This window comes from Somniosus microcephalus, unplaced genomic scaffold (genome assembly GCF_052327205.1).
Source record: "Somniosus microcephalus isolate GS21.2 unplaced genomic scaffold, FLI_Smic_1.0 unresolved_chr7, whole genome shotgun sequence".
Taxonomy (NCBI): domain Eukaryota; kingdom Metazoa; phylum Chordata; class Chondrichthyes; order Squaliformes; family Somniosidae; genus Somniosus; species Somniosus microcephalus.
In genome coordinates, this window is record NW_028225185.1 from 4,116,762 (window position 1) to 4,136,927 (window position 20,166).

Below are 20,166 nucleotides of genomic sequence, written 5' to 3' on the forward strand. Positions count from 1 at the left end.
TGACAGACCTGTACCCCAGTGTTATACAGTGACAGACCTGTACCCACCAGTACTGTACCCCAGTGTTATACAGTGACAGACCTGTACCCACCAGTACTGTACCCCAGTGTTATACAGTGACAGACCTGTACCCACCAGTACTGTACCCCAGTGTTATACAGTGACAGACCTGGACCCACCAGTACTGTACCCCAGTGTTATACAGTGACAGACCTGGACCCACCAGTACTGTACCCCAGTGTTATACAGTGACAGACCTGTACCCACCAGTACTGTACCCCAGTGTTATACAGTGACAGACCTGTACCCACCAGTACTGTACCCCAGTGTTATACAGTGACAGACCTGTACCCACCAGTACTGTACCCCAGTGTTATATAGTGACAGACCTGTACCCACCAGTACTGTACCCGTGTTATACAGCGACAGACCTGTACCCACCAGTACTGTACCCCAGTGTTATACAGCGACAGACCTGTACCCACCAGTACTGTACCCCAGTGTTATACAGCGACAGACCTGTACCCACCAGTACTGTACCCCAGTGTTATACAGTGACAGACCTGTACCCACCAGTACTGTACCCGTGTTATACAGTGACAGACCTGTACCCACCAGTACTGCACCCCAGTGTTATACAGTGACAGACCTGTACCCACCAGTACTGTACCCCAGTGTTATACAGTGACAGACCTGTACCCACCAGTACTGTACCCCAGTGTTATACAGTGACAGACCTGTACCCACCGGTACTGTGCCCCAGTGTTATACAGCGACAGACCTGTACCCACCAGTACTGTACCCCCGTGTTATACAGTGACAGACCTGTACCCACCAGTACTGTACCCGTGTTCTAGTGTGACAGGACTGTACCCACCAGTACTGTACCCGTGTTATACAGTGACAGACCTGTACCCACCAGTATTGTACCTGAGTGTTAGTGACAGACCTGTACCCACCAGTACTGTACCCCAGTGTTATACAGTGACAGACCTGTACCCACCAGTACTGTACCCCAGTGTTAGTGACAGACCTGTACCCACCAGTACTGTACCCCAGTGTTATACAGTGACAGACCTGTACCCACCAGTATTGTACCTCAGTGTTACAGTGACAGACCTGTACCCACCAGTACTGTACCCCAGTGTTATACAGTGACAGACCTGTACCCACCAGTACTGTACCCCAGTGTTAGTGACAGACCTGTACCCACCAGTACTGTACCCCAGTGTTATAGTGACAGACCTGTACCCACCAGTATTGTACCTCAGTGTTAGTGACAGACCTGTACCCACCAGTACTGTTCCTCAGTGTTATACAGCGACAGACCTGTACCCACCAGTACTGTACCCCAGTGTTATACAGTGACAGACCTGTACCCACCAGTACTGTACCCCAGTGTTATACAGTGACAGACTGTACCCACCAGTACTGTACCCCAGTGTTATACAGTGACAGACCTGTACCCACCAGTACTGTACCCCAGTGTTATACAGCGACAGACCTGTACCCACCAGTACTGTACCCCAGTGTTATAGTGACAGACCTGTACCCACCAGTACTGTACCCCAGTGTTATACAGTGACAGACCTGTACCCACCAGTACTGTACCCCAGTGTTATACAGCGACAGACCTGTACCCACCAGTACTGTACCCCAGTGTTATACAGTGACAGACCTGTACCCACCAGAACTGTACCCCAGTGTTATACAGTGACAGACCTGTACCCACCAGTACTGTACCCCAGTGTTATACAGTGACAGACCTGTATCCACCAGTACTGTACCCCAGTGTTACGGTGACAGACCTGTACCCACCAGTACTGTACCCGTGTTAGTGACAGGCCTGTACCCACCAGTACTATACCCCAGTTATAGTGACAGACCTGTACCCACCAGTACTGTACCCCAGTTAGTGACAACCTGTACCCACCAGTACTGTACCACTGTTAGTGACAGAGCTATACCCAGCAGTACTGTACCCCAGTGTTATACAGTGACAGACCTGTTCCCACCAGTACTGTACCCCAGTGTTAGTGACAGACCTGTACCCCAGTGTTATACAGAGACAGACCTGTACCCACCAGTACTGTACCCGTGTTATAGAGACAGATCTGTACCCACCAGCACGGTACCCCAGTGTTATACAGTGACAGACCTGTACCCACCAGTACTGTACCCGTGTTATGCAGTGACAGACCTGTACCCACCAGTACTGTACCCCAGTTGGAATGAACAGACTGGTGAGAAACAGGCAGAAAAGGGAATGCATATTTCGTTTTATGCGTCTTTGAACGGTGACCATAAAAAAATCTCCACAGACAGACCAGGCGAGGCGAGGAACCTCAATGCACATAATCAAATCGTTAATATTCCTGGCAGATTCATTCATCAAAACCTTCCACCGTCACAAAATAAGCATAAGAAGTAAAATGAAGAGATCGTGAAATGTAATTAATTTGCTTTTTGATGTCGATTCGAGGGGGTGCGGGGTATCTGGAGGGGAACAGTGCCAGAGGTCTCGCATCCTTGCACACCCCGATAGCTCCAGCTGCATCCTGCACAGCACGTACCTTGTCAATGGGGACAGACTGGTCTGCAGAGAGATTATTCACTGCCTTCCTCCCCACCTGTCAGCCATGGCTCAGGGGATTTCACTTGCCGGAGTCAGAGGTTGTGGGTTCGAGCCCCACTCCAGAGACTTGAGCACAAACATCTAGGCCGACACTCCAGTGCAGCGCTACCTCAGTACTGCACTGGTCGGAGGGGCGGTACTGAGGGAGCGCCGTGCTGTCGGAGGGGCGGTACTGAGGGAGCGCCGCACTGTCGGAGGGGCGGTACTGAGGGAGCGCCGCACTGTCGGAGGGGCGGTACTGAGGGAGCGCTGCGCCGTCGGAGGGGCGGTACTGAGGGAGCGCCGCACTGTCGGAGGGGCGGTACTGAGGGAGCGCTGCGCCGTCGGAGGGGCGGTACTGAGGGAGCGCCGCGCTGTTGGAGGGGCGGTACTGAGGGAGCGCCGCACTGTCGGAGGGGCGGTACTGAGGGAGCGCCGCACTGTCGGAGGGGCGGTACTGAGGGAGCGCCGCACTGTCGGAGGGGCGGTACTGAGGGAGCGCCGCACTGTCGGAGGGGCGGTACTGAGGGAGCGCCGCACTGTCGGAGGGGCGGTACCGAGGGAGCGCGGCACTGTCGGAGGGGCAGTACCGAGGGAGCGCCGCGCTGTTGGAGGGGCGGTACTGAGGGAGCGCCGCACTGTCGGAGGGGCGGTACTGAGGGAGCGCCGCACTGTCGGAGGGGCGGTACTGAGTGAGCGCCGCACTGTCGGAGGGGCGGTACTGAGGGAGCGCCGCACTGTCGGAGGGGCAGTACTGAGGGAGCGCCGCGCTGTTGGAGGGGCCGTTTTTCACAGGAGATGTTAAACCGAGACCCAGTCTGCCCTCTCAGGCGGACGTAAAAGATCCCATGGCCACTATTTGGAAGAGCAGCGGGAGTTCTCCCCGGTGTCCTGGGCTCAATATTTATCCCTCAACCAACATAACTAAAAAACAGGATCTGGTCATTTATCACATTGCTGTTTGTGGGAGCTTGCTGTGTGCAAATTAGCTGCCGCGTTTCCTACATTACAACAGTGACCACACTTCAAAAAGTACTTCATTGGCTGTAAAGCGCTTTGGGACGTCCTGAGGTGGTGAAAGGCGCTGGAGAAACGCGAGTCCTTCTTACACTTACTCATCACCAATAGTTTCCTACCTTACTCCAGTTGATTGCTGTCCTCTTGAGGTGATCACTCCGGTGGGGTTGTTCGGCACGCTGTGGAAGAGCCTGGATGGGGAGTGTTAGCAGAATACTGGATAGGGACGGTGCCTCGCGATCAAACTCGAGTGTGTCCTCACTCACCATCCGCACAGGGGTCACTGGGCAGTGATCAGGAGCAGGAACCCTGGCTGATTTCCCCTCTCTCTGACCCAGGGGTCACTGGACAGTGATCAGGAGCAGGAACCCTGGCTGATTTCCCCTCTCTCTGACCCAGGGGTCACTGGGCAGTGATCAGGAGCAGGAACCCTGGGTGATTACCCCTACTGTCACTCAGTAACCCCTCTCCCCCAGCGCCCTGTGTTACTGACTGTATCTCTACTGATGTTAATCCAGGTCCCTCACACTGTCACTCAGTAACCCCTCCCCCCAGTGCCCTGTGTTACTGACTGTATCTCTACTGATGTTAATCCAGCTCCCTCACACTGTCACTCAGTAACCCCTCTCCCCCAGCGCCCTGTTACTGACTGTATCTCTACTGATGTTAATCCAGCTCCCTCACACTGTCACTCAGTAACCCCTCTCCCCCAGCGCCCTGTTACTGACTGTATCTCTACTGATGTTAATCCAGCTCCCTCACACTGTCACTCAGTAACCCCTCCCCCCAGTGCCGTGTTACTGACTGTATCTCTACTGATGTTAATCCAGCTCCCTCACACTGTCACTCAGTAACCCCTCCCCCCCAGCGCCCTGTGTTACTGACTGTATCTCTACTGATGTTAATCCAGCTCCCTCACACTGTCACTCAGTAACCCCACTCCCCCCAGCACCGTGTTACTGACTGTATCTCTACTGATGTTAATCCAGCTCCCTCACACTGTCACTCAGTAACCCCTCTCCCCCAGCGCCCTGTTACTGACTGTATCTCTACTGATGTTAATCCAGCTCCCTCACACTGTCACTCAGTAACCCCTCTCCCCTAGCGCCGTGTTACTGACTGTATCACTACTGATGTTAATCCAGCTCCCTCACACTGTCACTCAGTAACCCCTCTCCCCTAGCGCCCTGTGTTACTGACTGTATCGCTACTGATGTTAATCCAGCTCCCTCACACTGTCACTCAGTAACCCCTCTCCCCTAGCGCCGTGTTACTGACTGTATCACTACTGATGTTAATCCAGCTCCCTCACACTGTCACTCAGTAACCCCTCTCCCCCCAGCGCCGTGTTACTGACTGTATCTCTACTGATGTTAATCCAGCTCCCTCACACTGTCACTCAGTAACCCCACTCCCCCCAGCGCCCTGTGTTACTGACTGTATCTCTACTGATGTTAATCCAGCTCCCTCACACTGTCACTCAGTAACCCCACTCCCCCCAGCGCCCTGTGTTACTGACGTTAATCCAGCTCCCTCACACTGTCACTCAGTAACCACTCTCCCCCCAACACCCTGTGTTACTGACTGTATCTCTACTGATGTTAATCCAGCTCCCTCACACGGTTGAGCAGAATGCATTAAAACACCAGACAACGGATACAATTATTTCACGTGAATTCTTAAAAATATTCCCGATTCTCTTCATTCCCCGCCGCACCCTCATCTGCCTCTGGCTGGGTTAAGCGTACCACGGGAGTCTGACCCGTTCCTGCCTCACCCCAGTGGCCATTCGTGACGCATTAGTCTCGGCAGTGAGCGTTGGACATCAGATCACGGCGGGGGGTTGGGGGGTGGAGGGGGATGAGGCATCATGGACTATCCGCACAGGTATTTTCCCAGCCTGGGTCACTGACCGTCAGCAGAAATAGTCGCCCTCCGCTAACCCCGGGGTCGATACTCGAGTCCCAATCGTTGCCCCGAGTTAACTCGGCACGGAGTGGCGGGTGTTCGCTGGGAACTCCTGATCGCTAGAGTGTGGAAGAATGAGAGGTGATCTCATTGAAACGCCTAAAATACTTTAAGGGGATTGACAGGGTAGATGCTGAGAGGCTGTTTCCCCTGGCTGGAGAGTCGAGAACCAGGGGTCTCAGGATAAGGGGTCGGCCATTGAGGACTGAGATGAGGAGGAATTTCTTCACTCAGAGGGCGGTGAATCTTTGGAATTCTCTGCCCCAGAGGGCTGTGGAGGCTCAGTCGTTGAGTATATTCAAGGCGGAGATCGATCGATTTTTGGACTCTCGGGGAATCGAGGGATATGGGGAGCCGGCGGGGAAGTGGAGTTGAGGTCGAAGATCAGCCGTGATCTTACTGAATGGCGGAGCAGACTCGAGGGGCCGAGTGGCCGACTCCTGCTCCTAATTCTCGTGTCTTTATGTGCGCGAGGGGAGCTGAACACACGTTCATCCCCACAAGCCTCGCAGAAACCGTGTCGAAAAACACTGCCCCAGCCCCCACCCCCACCCAAAGCAAAATTATAAGACGTAGTTTATTTATTTACAACTTTTTTTTTAAGAAAATAGGATGCTTCCAATATAAACCCTTTTTAAAAACTCTGCGTGACGTTTTAAGAATCCAGACAGTCTCTTGCACCGGCGAGAAAGGCTTGTTTTTTTTTTTTGCAAGTTCTCATGTCCTGATCAAAATTGTCTCGTTTTCTCTCTCTCTCACTCACTCGCTCTGAATGAAATTCTCCGGGAACAGCCGATCTGCGCGCGTGGCGGCGGTGGCGCTGCTGCTGCTGTCAGTCTGTGTATCGCCGAGCCCGCCCGCCCGCTCGCGCTCTCCCTCCCGGTAGCCGGGACACGGCGCAGCGCGGAACAGTCGCTTCCTCGTGTGTGCGCGTTCGTGGCTGTTGATTTTTTTTGTTGAAATTCCTGCAAGCAAGGGAAGAATCGTGGAATCGGCAGCACGTACTGTGGGCGTGCGTGTCTCTCTCTCTCTCTGTGTGTCTCTCTCGCTCTCTCTCTCTGGCAGGCAGCCCTTGCGCTCAGTCGCTGTCGGAGCCAACGGCAGAGGAGCCTTTCCTTTTCCTTTTCGGCCTGGGTTTTGCATCCTCCTCTTCCTGCAGACAAGAGGAGTCAACACGGGAGTCAAGTCTGTCCCAGTCCTCGCACAAAACCCACCCACCGCACCATCGCTGGTCCGTTCCCCCCACTCCCTCCCCCTCCAACCATAGAAACACAGAAAAATAGGAGCAGGAGTCGGCCCCTCGAACCTGCTCCGCCATTCAATATGATCACGGCTGATCCTCTTATCTCAATACCATATTCCCGCTCTCTCCCCATAACCCTTGATGCCTTGTGTGTCCAGAAATCTATCTACAGGAAACTCTTTGGTATCCGGCACCGACGGGACCGGGATGGTGCCGGTTGATTTAAAAATTCCAGATAAGGAAGGGGGGGGCATGGAGTGACAATGGCCCAAGGTACGAGAACCCCGTTACACAGCCAGAAGTGCTGGAGCCCCGTAGCACAGGTACAGGGGACCCGGTTACACAACCAGAGGTGCAGGAGCCATGGTTACACGGCATAAGGTACGAGATCCCCGGTTACACAGCCGCAATTATACAGTATACGGAAGCCTCAATACCTACTCCGGAATTTTGCCGGTTATTAGAGAATTGCGGATAATTAGGTGCCGTTTAAACGAGAGTTTCAGTGACTTGGTCTCCACAGCCTTCTGTGGTAGAGAATTCCACAGGTTCACCACCCTCTGAGTGAAGACATTTCTCCTCGTCTCAGTCCTAAATGTCCTACCCCGTACCCTGAGACTGTGACCCCTGGTTCTAGAGCCCCCCAGCCAGGGGAAACATCCTCCCTGCATCCAGTCTGTCTAGCCCGGTCAGAATTTTATACGTTTCAATGAGATCCCCTCTCATTCTTCTAAACTCTAGTGAATACAGGCCAAGTCGACCCAATCTCTCCTCATACGACAGTCCTGCCATCCCAGGAATCAGTCTGGTGAACCTTCGCTGCACTCCCTCTATGGCAAGTATATCCTCTCTTAGGTAAGGAGACCAAAACTGCACACAGTACTCCAGGTGTGGTCTCACCAAGGCCCTGTACAACTGTAGTAAGACATCCTTGCTCCTGTACTCAAATCCTCCTGCAACGAAGGCCAACAGACCATTTGCCTTCCTAACTGCTTGCTATTTATGACTATTTATCTCTACAAAGGGCACACTGAGTCACACTCCTGCCCCGGGATAGATGGGTGCATGACACCATCCAGGACAGAGCAGGGAATTCAGGAGAACCTCCTTTCCCCAGAGAGTGGGGAGAATGTGGAACTCGCTACCACAGGGAGTGGTTGAGGTGAATAGTATAGATGGATTTAAGGGGAGGCTGGATAAACACATGAAGGAGAAGGGAATTGAGAGTTATGGTGATGGGGTGAGATGAAGAGGGGTGGGAGGAGGCTGGTGTGGATGGAGAGGGGGCGGGAGGAGGCTGGTGTTGACGGGGTGAGATGAAGAGGGGTGGAGGAGGCTGGTGTTGACGGGGTGAGATGAAGAGGGGTGGGAGGAGGCTGGTGTTGATGGGGTGAGATGAAGAGGGGTGGGAGGAGGCTGGTGTTGATGGGGGGAGATGAAGAGGGGTGGGAGGAGGCTGGTGTTGATGGGGTGAGATGAAGAGGGGTGGGAGGAGGCTGGTGTGGATGGGGTGAGATGAAGAGGGGTGGGAGGAGGCTGGTGTTGATGGGGTGAGATGAAGAGGGGTGGGAGGGGGCTGGTGTTGATGGGGTGAGATGAAGAGGGGTGGGAGGAGGCTGGTGTTGATGGGGTGAGATGAAGCGGGGTGGGAGGAGGCTGGTGTTGATGGGGTGAGATGAAGAGGGGTGGGAGGAGGCTGGTGTTGATGGGGTGAGATGAAGCGGGGTGGGAGGAGGCTGGTGTTGATGGGGTGAGATGAAGAGGGGTGGGAGGAGGCTGGTGTTGATGGGGTGAGATGAAGCGGGGTGGGAGGAGGCTGGTGTTGATGGGGTGAGATGAAGAGGGGTGGGAGGAGGCTGGTGTTGATGGGGTGAGATGAAGAGGGGTGGGAGGAGGCTGGTGTTGATGGGGTGAGATGAAGCGGGGTGGGAGGAGGCTGGTGTTGATGGGGTGAGATGAAGAGGGGTGGGAGGAGGCTGGTGTTGATGGGGTGAGATGAAGAGGGGTGGGAGGAGGCTGGTGTTGATGGGGTGAGATGAAGCGGGGTGGGAGGAGGCTGGTGTTGATGGGGTGAGATGAAGAGGGGTGGGAGGAGGCTGGTGTTGATGGGGTGAGATGAAGCGGGGTGGGAAGAGGCTGGTGTGGAACAACAACACCAGCATGGGCCAGATGGGTGAACGGCCTGTTTCTGTGCTGCAAATACTGTGTTAGTTCTCTGTAACTCAATGTAAGCCCGAGTATCCCAGGCCCCGGTCGCCCCCCTCGCTGCACCCCGCTCCCCCCCCACGCGGTTCGGGGCCACGTACGGATCCACTGCTGGACGAGGAGTCCTCGTCGTTCCCGATGGGCTGCGAGGCGTTTTTCCGGCTCCGGGGGCTGGAGGTTGCCGTCTTGCGCCGACTCCTGGACGGTTTCGAGGAATCTTCGTAATCGTCGGCCAGCGCGAACAGGTCGCTGAACCTGCGAAGCGAGAGGTTAGCGCCGCGCTTGTCATTCATCACACCAACCCCCCACCTCCCCATCACAGCCCCCAATTACACCCCCACACATTCCCCCATCCACCCATAATGGTAAAAGACGTTTCTCCCGAATTCCCTATTGGATTAATTAGTGATCCTCTTCTATTTATGGCCCCTAGTGTCAGCTGTGGCTCAGTGGATAGCACTCTCTCTCTCGCCTCAGAGCCAGAAGGTTGTGGGTTCAAGTCCCCACTCCAGGGACTTGAGCACGAATTCTCGGCCGACACTCCAGCTGCAGTACTGAGGGAGCGCCGCACTGTCGGAGGGGCGGTACTGAGGGAGCGCCGCACTGTCGGAGGGGCGGTACTGAGGGAGCGCCGCACTGTCGGAGGGGCGGTACTGAGGGAGCGCCGCACTGTCGGAGGGGCGGTACTGAGGGAGCGCCGCACTGTCGGAGGGGCGGTACTGAGGGAGCGCCGCACTGTCGGAGGGGCGGTACTGAGGGAGCGCCGCACTGTCGGAGGGGCGGTACTGAGGGAGCGCCGCACTGTCGGAGAGGCGGTACTGAGGGAGCGGCCAAGATGTATCCCTCAATCAACATCACTAAAACAGATTATCCGGTCATTATCATATTGTTGTTTGTGGGAGCTTGCTGCGCGCAAATTGGCTGCCGCGTTTCCTACATTACAACAGTGACCACACTTCAAATAAAAAGTGCTTAATTGGCTGCAAACTGCATTGGAACGACCCGAGGCTGCATAAACAATCTTGATGGTTCTGACAGCACCGAAAGATCACAGGGTCTGGGGAGAAACTCTCAGCGGTGCTCCGTTGGACAATAACCTATTGAGTGTCAGTGCGAGGGGAGGGGGGGGGGGGGGGGATGTGCAGGAGAGATATATGCAGGACTGCAACTGACTGGATTCTTTTTCAACGACAAACAAAAAAAAACAGCGAGCTGAAAGACAGGACCGGAAGCAATGTCAGCTGATGGCCCTGTCGTCTAGGCAACTGAGCCGGCTCTTGAACTCAGCGCCAGCACAGCCTGTCACCGGGACTGGGAGCACGCCGATTGGAGATCGGGACCGCGGCGACAGCCTCCAGCTGCAGGCAGCGGCTCAAGCTCCTGAATGCCCGCCTGCGTTCCGACAAACTCCAAGGCCGCAAACTCCTCCCTTTCTCCCACACCGCTCGCCAGAGTTACAACAACAAAAGCACGTATTAGAAAGGCTGATTGGAATGTTGGCCTTTATTTCAAGAGGGGGAGCTGGAGTACTCGAGGATTTGGAAGTTCTGAAAGCTCTGCTCAGACCCTCATCTGGAGTCACTGCGTTCAATTCTGGGCCCCGCACCTCACAAAGGATATCTTGTCCTCGGAGGGGGGGGGGGCGCAGCACAGATTCCCCAGAGTGATACCCGGGGGCTAAAAGGGTTAAATCACGAGGACAGGTAGCGCAGACTGGGCTTGTGTTCCCTCGAGTTTAGAAGATTAAGGGGTGATCTAATCGAGGTGTTTAAAGGATTCGACAGGGTATAGAGAGAGAGAAACTATTTCCTCTGGTGGGGGGAGTCCAGAACAAGGAGGGGGGGGGCGTCACCTTAAAATTAGAGCCAGGCCGTTCAGGGGTGATGTCAGGAAGCACTTCTTCACACAAAGGGTGGTGGAAATCTGGAACTCGCTCCTCCCAAAAAAGCTGTCGAGGCTGGGGGGGGTCGATTGAAAATGTCAATACTGCGATCGATAGATTTTTGTTGGGTAAGGGGATTAGGGGTTACGGAACCAAGGCGGGTAAATGGAGTTAAGATACAGGATCAGCCATGATCTGATTGAATGGCGGAACAGGCTCGAGGGGCTGATATACTTGCCTTAGAGGCGGTGCAACGAAGGTTCACCAGACTGATTCCTGGGATGAGAGGGCTGTCCTATGAGGAGAGATTGTGTAGAATGGGCCGATACTCTCTGGAGTTTAGAAGAATGAGAGGTGATCTCATTGAAACATACAAGATTCTGAGGGGGATTGACAGGGTAGATGCTGAGAGGCTGTTTCCCCCTGGCTGGAGAGTCTAGAACCAGGGGGTCACAGTCTCAGGATAAGGGGTCGGCCATTGAGGACTGAGATGAGGAGGAATTTCTTCACTCAGAGGGCGGTGAATCTTTGGAATTCTCTGCCCCAGAGGGCTGTGGAGGCTCAGTCGTTGAGTATATTCAAGGCCGAGATCAATAGATTTTTGGACTCTAGGGGGATCGGGCGGGGAAAGTGGAGTTGAGGTCGATGATCAGCCGTGATCTTACTGAATGGCGGAGCGGGCTCGAGGGGCCGACTCCCGCTGCGAATTCCTTTGTCCTCCTCGTCCTACGTTCCACCAAATCTCCCGTGCCTCGTCCTCTTGGGGTGCTGCGGTGACTAGGACAGCAGGGTCTCCAGAACTCCCGAGTAATGTCATGCCCGGAAACAGTCCACAGTTACCCAAGCTGTGACGGACGACAACCACAAGATGGTCCGACCACCCCCGCCACCCACCCCTCTCCTGTGGACAGATTCAGAGAGTGCAGCCGCAGCGTGCGGAGAGCCCCCCCCCACCCCCCGACCCCGGGACTCACTTCATCTTGTGTGCCTCATCGCAGCTCGCCTGCACGTGCTGCAGTGCCTGGAGAATCGGCGTCTGGGCGAAAACTGCCGGTGGACAGAGAGAAACAGAAGCAACGGTGAAAGTCAATACAGCTGGCCGGATAATGAGCGGCACAGACCGGACACGCTCTCCGCTCGCACTTGCCCACTCTCCGCCCTCCCTCTCCGCTCGCACGCTTTCACTCAGCTCTCATCAGTTCAAATCAAAACAATTCAAGCATTACAGACACTTAAAAATTCTTAACTCCCAATCCACTCCCCGCCACAAATCACCCGAAGAATTAACACAGAATTTACCGCACAGGAACAGGCCAGTCGGCCCAACTGCTCCGTGCCGGTGTTTATTCTCCTCACCAGCCTCCTCCCACCCCTCTTCATCTCACCCCATCAACACCAGCCGCCCCCCACCCCTCTTCATCTCACCCCATCAACACCAGCCCCCTCCCACCCCTCTTCATCTCACCCCATCAACACCAGCCCCCTCCCACCCCTCTTCATCTCACCCCATCAACACCAGCCTCCTCCCACCCCTCTTCATCTCACCCCATCAACACCAGCCTCCTCCCACCCCTCTTCATCTCACCCCATCAACACCAGCCTCCTCCCACCCCTCTTCATCTCACCCCATCAACACCAGCCTCCTCCCACCCCTCTTCCTCCCACCCCTCTTCATCTCACCCCATCAACACCAGCCTCCTCCCACCCCTCTTCATCTCACCCCATCAACACCAGCCTCCTCCCACCCCTCTTCCTCCCACCCCTCTTCACCTCACCCCATCAACACCAGCCTCCTCCCACCCCTCTTCATCTCACCCCATCAACACCAGCCTCCTCCCACCCCTCTTCACCTCACCCCATCAACACCAGCCTCCTCCCACCTCTTCATCTCACCCCATCAACACCAGCCTCCTCCCACCCCTCTTCATCTCACCCCATCAACACCAGCCTCCTCCCACCCCTCTTCATCTCACCCCATCAACACCAGCCTCCTCCCACCCCTCTTCATCTCCCCCCATCACCAGCCTCCTCCCACCCACCCCTCTTCATCTCCCCCCATCAACACCAGCCTCCTCCCACCCCTCTTCATCTCACCCCATCAACACCAGCCCCCTCCCACCCCTCTTCATCTCACCCCATCAACACCAGCCTCCTCCCACCCCTCTTCATCTCACCCCATCAACACCAGCCTCCTCCCACCCCTCTTCATCTCACCCCGTCAACACCAGCCTCCTCCCACCCCTCTTCATCTCACCCCATCAACACCAGCCTCCTCCCACCCCTCTTCATCTCACCCCATCCACACCAGCCTCCTCCCACCCCTCTTCATCTCACCCCATCAACACCAGCCTCCTCCCACCCCTCTTCATCTCCCCCCATCAACACCAGCCTCCTCCCACCCACCCCTCCTCATCTCCCCCCATCAACACCAGCCTCCTCCCACCCCTCTTCATCTCACCCCATCAACACCAGCCCCCTCCCACCCCTCTTCATCTCACCCCATCAACACCAGCCCCCTCCCACCCCTCTTCATCTCACCCCATCAACACCAGCCTCCTCCCACCCCTCTTCATCTCACCCCATCACCACCAGCCTCCTCCCACCCCTCTTCATCTCACCCCATCAACACCAGCCTCCTCCCACCCCTCTTCATCTCACCCCATCAACACCAGCCTCCTCCCACCCCTCTTCATCTCACCCCATCAACACCAGCCTCCTCCCACCCCTCTTCATCTCACCCTATCACCATATCCTTCTATTCCTTTCTCCCTCATGTGTTTATCCAGCTTCCCCTTAAATGCATCGATACTATTCGCCTCAACCACTCCCTGTGGTAGCGAGTTCCACATTCTCACCACTCTCTGGGGAAAGAAGTTTCTCCTGAATTCCCCATTGGATTTATTAGTGACGATCTTCTATTGACGGCCCCTAGTTCTGGTCTCCCCCACAAGTGGAAACATCTTCTCTACGTCAACCCTATCGAACCTCTTTCATATTATTAAAGACCTCTATCAGGTCGCCCCTCAGCCTTCTCTGTCGAGAAAAGAGCCCCAGCCTGGTCAATTCTTTGCCGATAGTTATAACCTCTCAGTTCTGGTATCATCACTGTGAATCTGTCTTGCACCTTCACAGAATGGTACAGCACAGGAGGCCATTCGGCCCATCGAGTCCGCGCCGGCTCTCTCTCGAAGAGCAATCCAGTTAGTCCCACTCCCCCGCTCTTTCCCCAAATCCCTGCAATTTTTTTCTCCGAAGTATTTATCTAATTCCAGGTGCAGCAAGCCATTAGGAAGGCAAATGGTATGCTGGCCTTCATTACAAGAGGATTTGAGTACAGGAGTAAAGAAATCTTACTCCAATTATATAGCCATGATGATGATGTGGAGATGCCGGAGTTGGACTGGGGTGGACAAATGTAAGAAGTCACACAACACCAGGTTATAGTCCAACAGCTTTATTTGAAATCACAAGCTTTCGGAGCTTATTCTCTGACTATATATGCTGTGCCTATATGCATCTCTCCACTTCACCTGATGAAGGAGCAGCGCTCCGAAAGCTTGTGATTTCAAATAAAGCTGTTGGACGAGAACCTGGTGTTGTGTGATTTCTTACATTTGTCCAATTATATCGGGCCCTGGTGACACCACACCTGGAGTACTGTGTACAATTTTGGTCTCCTTGCCATAGGGTATACTTGCCATAGAGGGAGTGCAACCAGACAGATTCCTGGGATGGCGGGACTGTCGTATGAGAAGAGATTGAGTAAACTAGGCCTGTATTCTCTTGAATTCAGAAGAATGAGAGGGGATCTCATTGAAGCATACAAAATTATTACAGGGCTTGATAGGGTGGATGCTGGGAGAATGTTTCCCTTGGCTGGGGAGTCCAGAACCAGGGGCCACAGCCTCAGGATAAAGGGTCGGCCATTCAGGACTGAGAGGAGAAGGAATTTCTTCACACAGAGGGTGGTGAATCTTTGGAATTCTCTACCCCAGAGGGCTGTGGAGGCTCAGTCATTGGGTATATTCAAAACAGAAGTCGATAGATTTCTGACTCGTAAAGGCATCAAGGGATATGGCGATAGGGCCGGTGAATGGCGTTGAGGGAGATGATCAGCCATGATCTCATTGAATGGCGGAGCAGGCTCGAGGGGCCAAATGGCCGACTCCTGCTCCTATTTTTTATGTTCTTTTGAAGGCTACTAGTGAATCTGTATCCTGTGCCTCTATATCCTTATTGTGATATGGAGACTAGAACTGTGCACAATGTTCCAAGTGTGGTCTAACCAAGGTATATGGAGACCAGAACTGTGCACAGTGCTCCAAGTGTGGTCTAACCAAGGTATATGGAGACCAGGACTGTGCACAGTGCTCCAAGTGTGGTCTAACCAAGGTATATGGAGACTAGAACTGTGCACAGTGCTCCAAGTGTGGTCGAAACAAGGTATATGGAGACCAGAACTGTGCACAGTGCTCCAAGTGTGGTCTAACCAAGGTATATGGAGACCAGAACTGTGCACAGTGCTCCAAGTGTGGTTTAACCAAGGTATATGGAGACCAGAACTGTGCACAGTGCTCCAAGTGTGGTCTAAACAAGGTATATGGAGACCAGAACTGTGCACGGTGCTCCAAGTGTGGTCTAACCAAGGTATACGGAGACCAGAACTGTGCGCAGTGCTCATAGTGTGGTCTAACCAAGGTATATGGAGACCAGAACTGTGCACAGTGCTCCAAGTGTGGTTTAACCAAGGTATATGGAGACCAGAACTGTGCACAGTGCTCCAAGTGTGGTCTAAACAAGGTATATGGAGACCAGAACTGTGCACAGTGCTCCAAGTGTGGTCTAACCAAGGTATACGGAGACCAGAACTGTGCGCAGTGCTCATAGTGTGGTCTAACCAAGGTATATGGAGACCAAAACTGTGCAGTGTTCCAAGTGTGGTCTAACCAAGGTATACGGAGACCAGAACTGTGCACAGTGCTCCAAGTGTGGTCTAACCAAGGTATATGGAGACCAGAACTGTGCACAGTGCTCCAAGTGTGTCTAACCAAGGTATATGGAGACCAGAACTGTGCACAGTGCTCCAAGTGTGTCTAACCAAGGTATATGGAGACCAGAACTGTGCACAGTGCTCCAAGTGTGGTCTAACCAAGGTATATGGAGACCAGAACTGTGCACAGTGCTCCAAGTGTGGTCTAACCAAGGTGTATGGAGACCAGAACTGTGCACAGTGCTCCAAGTGTGGTCTAACCAAGGTATATGGAGACCAGAACTGTGCGCAGTGCTCCAAGTGTGGTCTAACCAAGGTATATGGAGACCAGAACTGTGCACAGTGCTCCAAGTGTGGTCTAACCAAGGTTCGATATGGGTTTAAGCCTTACTTCTCTGCTTTTCGATTCTATTCATTTGGATATTAACCCCAGTGCTTGGTTTGCAATTTTAAAACATTTTTTTTTTTTTTTTTTAAATGGCCTTGTGTCGCTACTTCGGAGTGATTTGTGAATCTTACGGCGTCAACACTCACAGTTCTGTTTGGTGGGGAGGAGGCAGACTCGCAGGTTGGCCAGATGTTCCAGGATCTGCTCCAACGTGAGCTGTGCCAGCTTGCTGCTGGAACTCCGCAAACTAAGAGAGAGAGAGACAAAATATATAAACCCGGGGGGGTACATAAACAACGGGCATTTCTACAGCGCCTCGATCGCAGTAAAACATCCCAAGGTGCTTCACGGGAGCATATCTCAGACAGAGTTTGACACCGAGCCACATAAGGAGAGATTAGGGCAGGTGACCAAAAGCTTGGTCAAAGAGGTCGGTTTTAAGATACGTCTTAAAGGAGGAGAGAGAGAGAGGCGGAGAGGTTTAGGGAGGGAATTCCAGAGCTCAGGGCCCAGGCAGCTGAAGGCACGGCCGCCAGTGGCGGAGAAATGATAGGAGGCGTGACGACAGGAGAGGGGGACCGGAGGAGCGGTTGAAGAGGAACGAAAAAACAAAGGGGAAACAGAAGTGATGGACTTGGGTCCGGAACGCGCAGGCGAGTGGACACGGGGGAAACGCAAGCTGGAGGAGAGAGGAGATCAGGTGCCAGGATAGCTGTTGAACGCAATTCCGCATCCAGAATAATCCCGTGGAGTTTAGTCCTTCCACCACTTCCCAGGACTACGTCGACAGCCGTCAGCCCCACTCTGGAAATTACTAATGGGGCAGTGATAAAACCAAGTCTCGCATTTCTCCAGCGCCTTTCGCTACCTCAGGACGTCCCAAAGCGCTTTACAGCCTTTTCTGAAGTGTTCTCGCTGTTGTAATGTGGGAAACGCAGCAGCCAATGTGCGCACAGCAAGCTCCCACAAACAGCATTTTGATAATGACCAGATATTGGTTGAGGGGTAAATACTGGCCCAGGACACCAGGGAGAATTCCCCTACGCTTGTTCCAATAGTGGCCGTGGGATCTTTTATGCCCATCTGAGGGGGCAGACGGGGGCCTCGGTTTAGCGTCTCAACCGAAAGACTGCACCTCTGACAGTGCGGCGCTCCCTCAGTACTGCCCCTCCGACAGTGCGGCGCTCCCTCAGTACTGCCCCTCCGACAGTGCGGCGCTCCCTCAGTACTGCCCCTCCAACGGTGCGATGCTCCCTCAGTACTGCCCCTCCGACAGTGCGGCGCTCCCTCAGTACTGCCCCTCCAACGGTGCGATGCTCCCTCAGTACTGCCCCTCCGACAGTGCGGCGCTCCTTCAGTACTGCCCCTCCGACAGTGCGGCGTTCCCTCAGTACTGCCCCTCCAACGGTGCGCCGCTCCCTCAGTACTGCCCCTCCGACAGTGCGGCGCTCCCTCAGTACTGCCCCTCCGACAGTGCGGCGTTCCCTCAGTACTGCCCCTCCGACAGTGCGGCGCTCCCTCAGTACTGCCCCTCCGACAGTGCGATGCTCCCTCAGTACCGCCCCTCCGACAGTGTGGCGTTCCCTCAGTACCGCCCCTCCGACAGTGCGGCGCTCCCTCAGTACCGCCCCTCCGACAGTGCGGCGCTCTCAGTACTGCCCCTCCGACAGTGCGGCGCTCCCTCAGTACCGCCCCTCCGACAGTGCGGCGCTCCCTCAGTACCGCCCCTCCGACAGTGCGGCGCTCCCTCAGTACCGCCCCTCCGACAGTGCGGCGCTCCCTCAGTACCGCCCCTCCGACAGTGCGGCACTCCCTCAGTACCGCCCCTCCGACAGTGCGGCGCTCCCTCAGTACTGCCCCTCCGACAGTGCGGCGCTCCCTCAGTACTGCCCCTCCGACAGTGCGGCGCTCTCAGTACTGCCCCTCCGACAGTGCGGGGCTCCCTCAGTACCGCCCCTCCGACAGTGCGGCGCTCCCTCAGTACCGCCCCTCCGACAGTGCGGCGCTCCCTCAGTACCGCCCCTCCGACAGTGCGGCGCTCCCTCAGTACTGCCCCTCCGACAGTGCGGCGCTCCCTCAGTACTGCCCCTCCGACAGTGCGGCGCTCCCTCAGTACTGCCCCTCCGACAGTGCGGCACTCCCTCAGTACCGCCCCTCCGACAGTGCGGCCCTCCCTCAGTACTGCCCCTCCGACAGTGCGGCACTCCCTCAGTACTGCCCCTCCGACAGTGCGGTGCTCCCTCAGTACTGCCCCTCCGACAGTGCGGCCCTCCCTCAGTACTGCCCCTCCGACAGTGCGGTGCTCCCTCAGTACTGCCCCTCCGACAGTGCGGCACTCCCTCAGTACTGCCCCTCCGACAGTGCGGCACTCCCTCAGTACTGCCCCTCCGACAGTGCGGTGCTCCCTCAGTACTGCCCCTCCGACAGTGCGGCACTCCCTCAGTACCGCCCCTCCGACAGTGCGGTGCTCCCTCAGTACCGCCCCTCCGACAGTGCAGTGCTCCCTCAGTACCGCCCCTCCGACAGTGCGGCCCTCCCTCAGTACTGCCCCTCCGACAGTGCGGCACTCCCTCAGTACCGCCCCTCCGACAGTGCGGCCCTCCCTCAGTACTACCCCTCCGACAGTGCGGCGCTCCCTCAGTACCGCCCCTCCGACAGTGCGGCCCTCCCTCAGTACTGCCCCTCCGACAGTGCGGCGCTCCCTCAGTACCGCCCCTCCGACAGTGCGGCGCTCCCTCAGTACCGCCCCTCCGACAGTGCGGCGCTCCCTCAGTACCGCCCCTCCGACAGTGCGGCACTCCCTCAGTACTGCCCCTCCGACAGTGCGGCGCTCCCTCAGTACCGCCCCTCCGACAGTGCGGCGCTCCCTCAGTACCGCCCCTCCGACAGTGCGGCGCTCCCTCAGTACCGCCCCTCCGACAGTGAGGCACTCCCTCAGTACTGCCCCTCCGACAGTGCGGCGCTCCCTCAGTACTGCCCCTCCGACAGTGCGGCGCTCCCTCAGTACCGCCCCTCCGACAGTGCGGCCCTCCCTCAGTACTGTCCCTCCGACAGTGCGGCGCTCCCTCAGTACTGTCCCTCCGACAGTGCGGCGCTCCCTCAGTACCGCCCCTCCGACAGTGCGGTGCTCCCTCAGTTCTGCCCCTCCGACAGTGCGGCGCTCCCTCAGTACCGCCCCTCCGACAGTGCGGCGCTCCCTCAGTACCGCCCCTCCGACAGTGCGGCGCTCCCTCAGTACCGCCCCTCCGACAGTGCGGCCCTCCCTCAGTACTGCCCCTCCGACAGTGCGGCGCTCCCTCAGTACCGCCCCTCCGACAGTGCGGCGCTCCCTCAGTACCGCCCCTCCGACAGTGCGGCGCTCCCTCAGTACCGCCCCTCCGACAGTGCGGCGCTCCCTCAGTACCGCCCCTCCGACAGTGCGGCGCTCCCTCAGTACTGCCCCTCCGACAGTGCGGCGCTCCCTCAGTACTGCCCCTCCGACAGTGCGGCGCTCCCTCAGTACTGCCCCTCCGACAGTGCGGCCCTCCCTCAGTACCGCCCCTCCGACAGTGCGGCGCTCCCTCAGTACTGCCCCTCCGACAGTGCGGCGCTCCCTCAGTACTGCCCCTCCGACAGTGCGGCGCTCCCTCAGTACTGCCCCTCCGACAGTGCGGCGCTCCCTCAGTACTGCCCCTCCGACAGTGCGGCGCTCCCTCAGTACCGCCCCTCCGACAGTGCGGCGCTCCCTCAGTACCGCCTCTCCGACCGTGCGGCGCTCCCTCAGTACCGCCCCTCCGACAGTGCGGCGCTCCCTCAGTACTGCCCCTCCGACAGTGCGGCGCTCCCTCAGTACAGCCCCTCCGACAGTGCGGCGCTCCCT

General features: G+C 56.1%; 1 protein-coding gene across 1 annotated transcript in view; it reads right to left on the reverse strand.

The window, feature by feature from the left end:
* Nucleotides 1-6,175: 6,175 nt before the first annotated feature.
* Nucleotides 6,176-20,166, reverse strand: part of ints3 (integrator complex subunit 3) — a 153,543-nt gene continuing 139,552 nt past the window's right edge. Inside the window, exons 24-27 of the mRNA XM_085978245.1 lie at nucleotides 16,454-16,554; nucleotides 11,904-11,976; nucleotides 9,149-9,302; nucleotides 6,176-6,752 (exon numbers count right to left, since the gene is read on the reverse strand). Coding sequence (XP_085834371.1) covers nucleotides 6,678-6,752; nucleotides 9,149-9,302; nucleotides 11,904-11,976; nucleotides 16,454-16,554 — 403 coding nt within the window. The 3' untranslated portion in view covers nucleotides 6,176-6,677. The remainder of the gene's footprint in view (nucleotides 6,753-9,148; nucleotides 9,303-11,903; nucleotides 11,977-16,453; nucleotides 16,555-20,166) is intronic.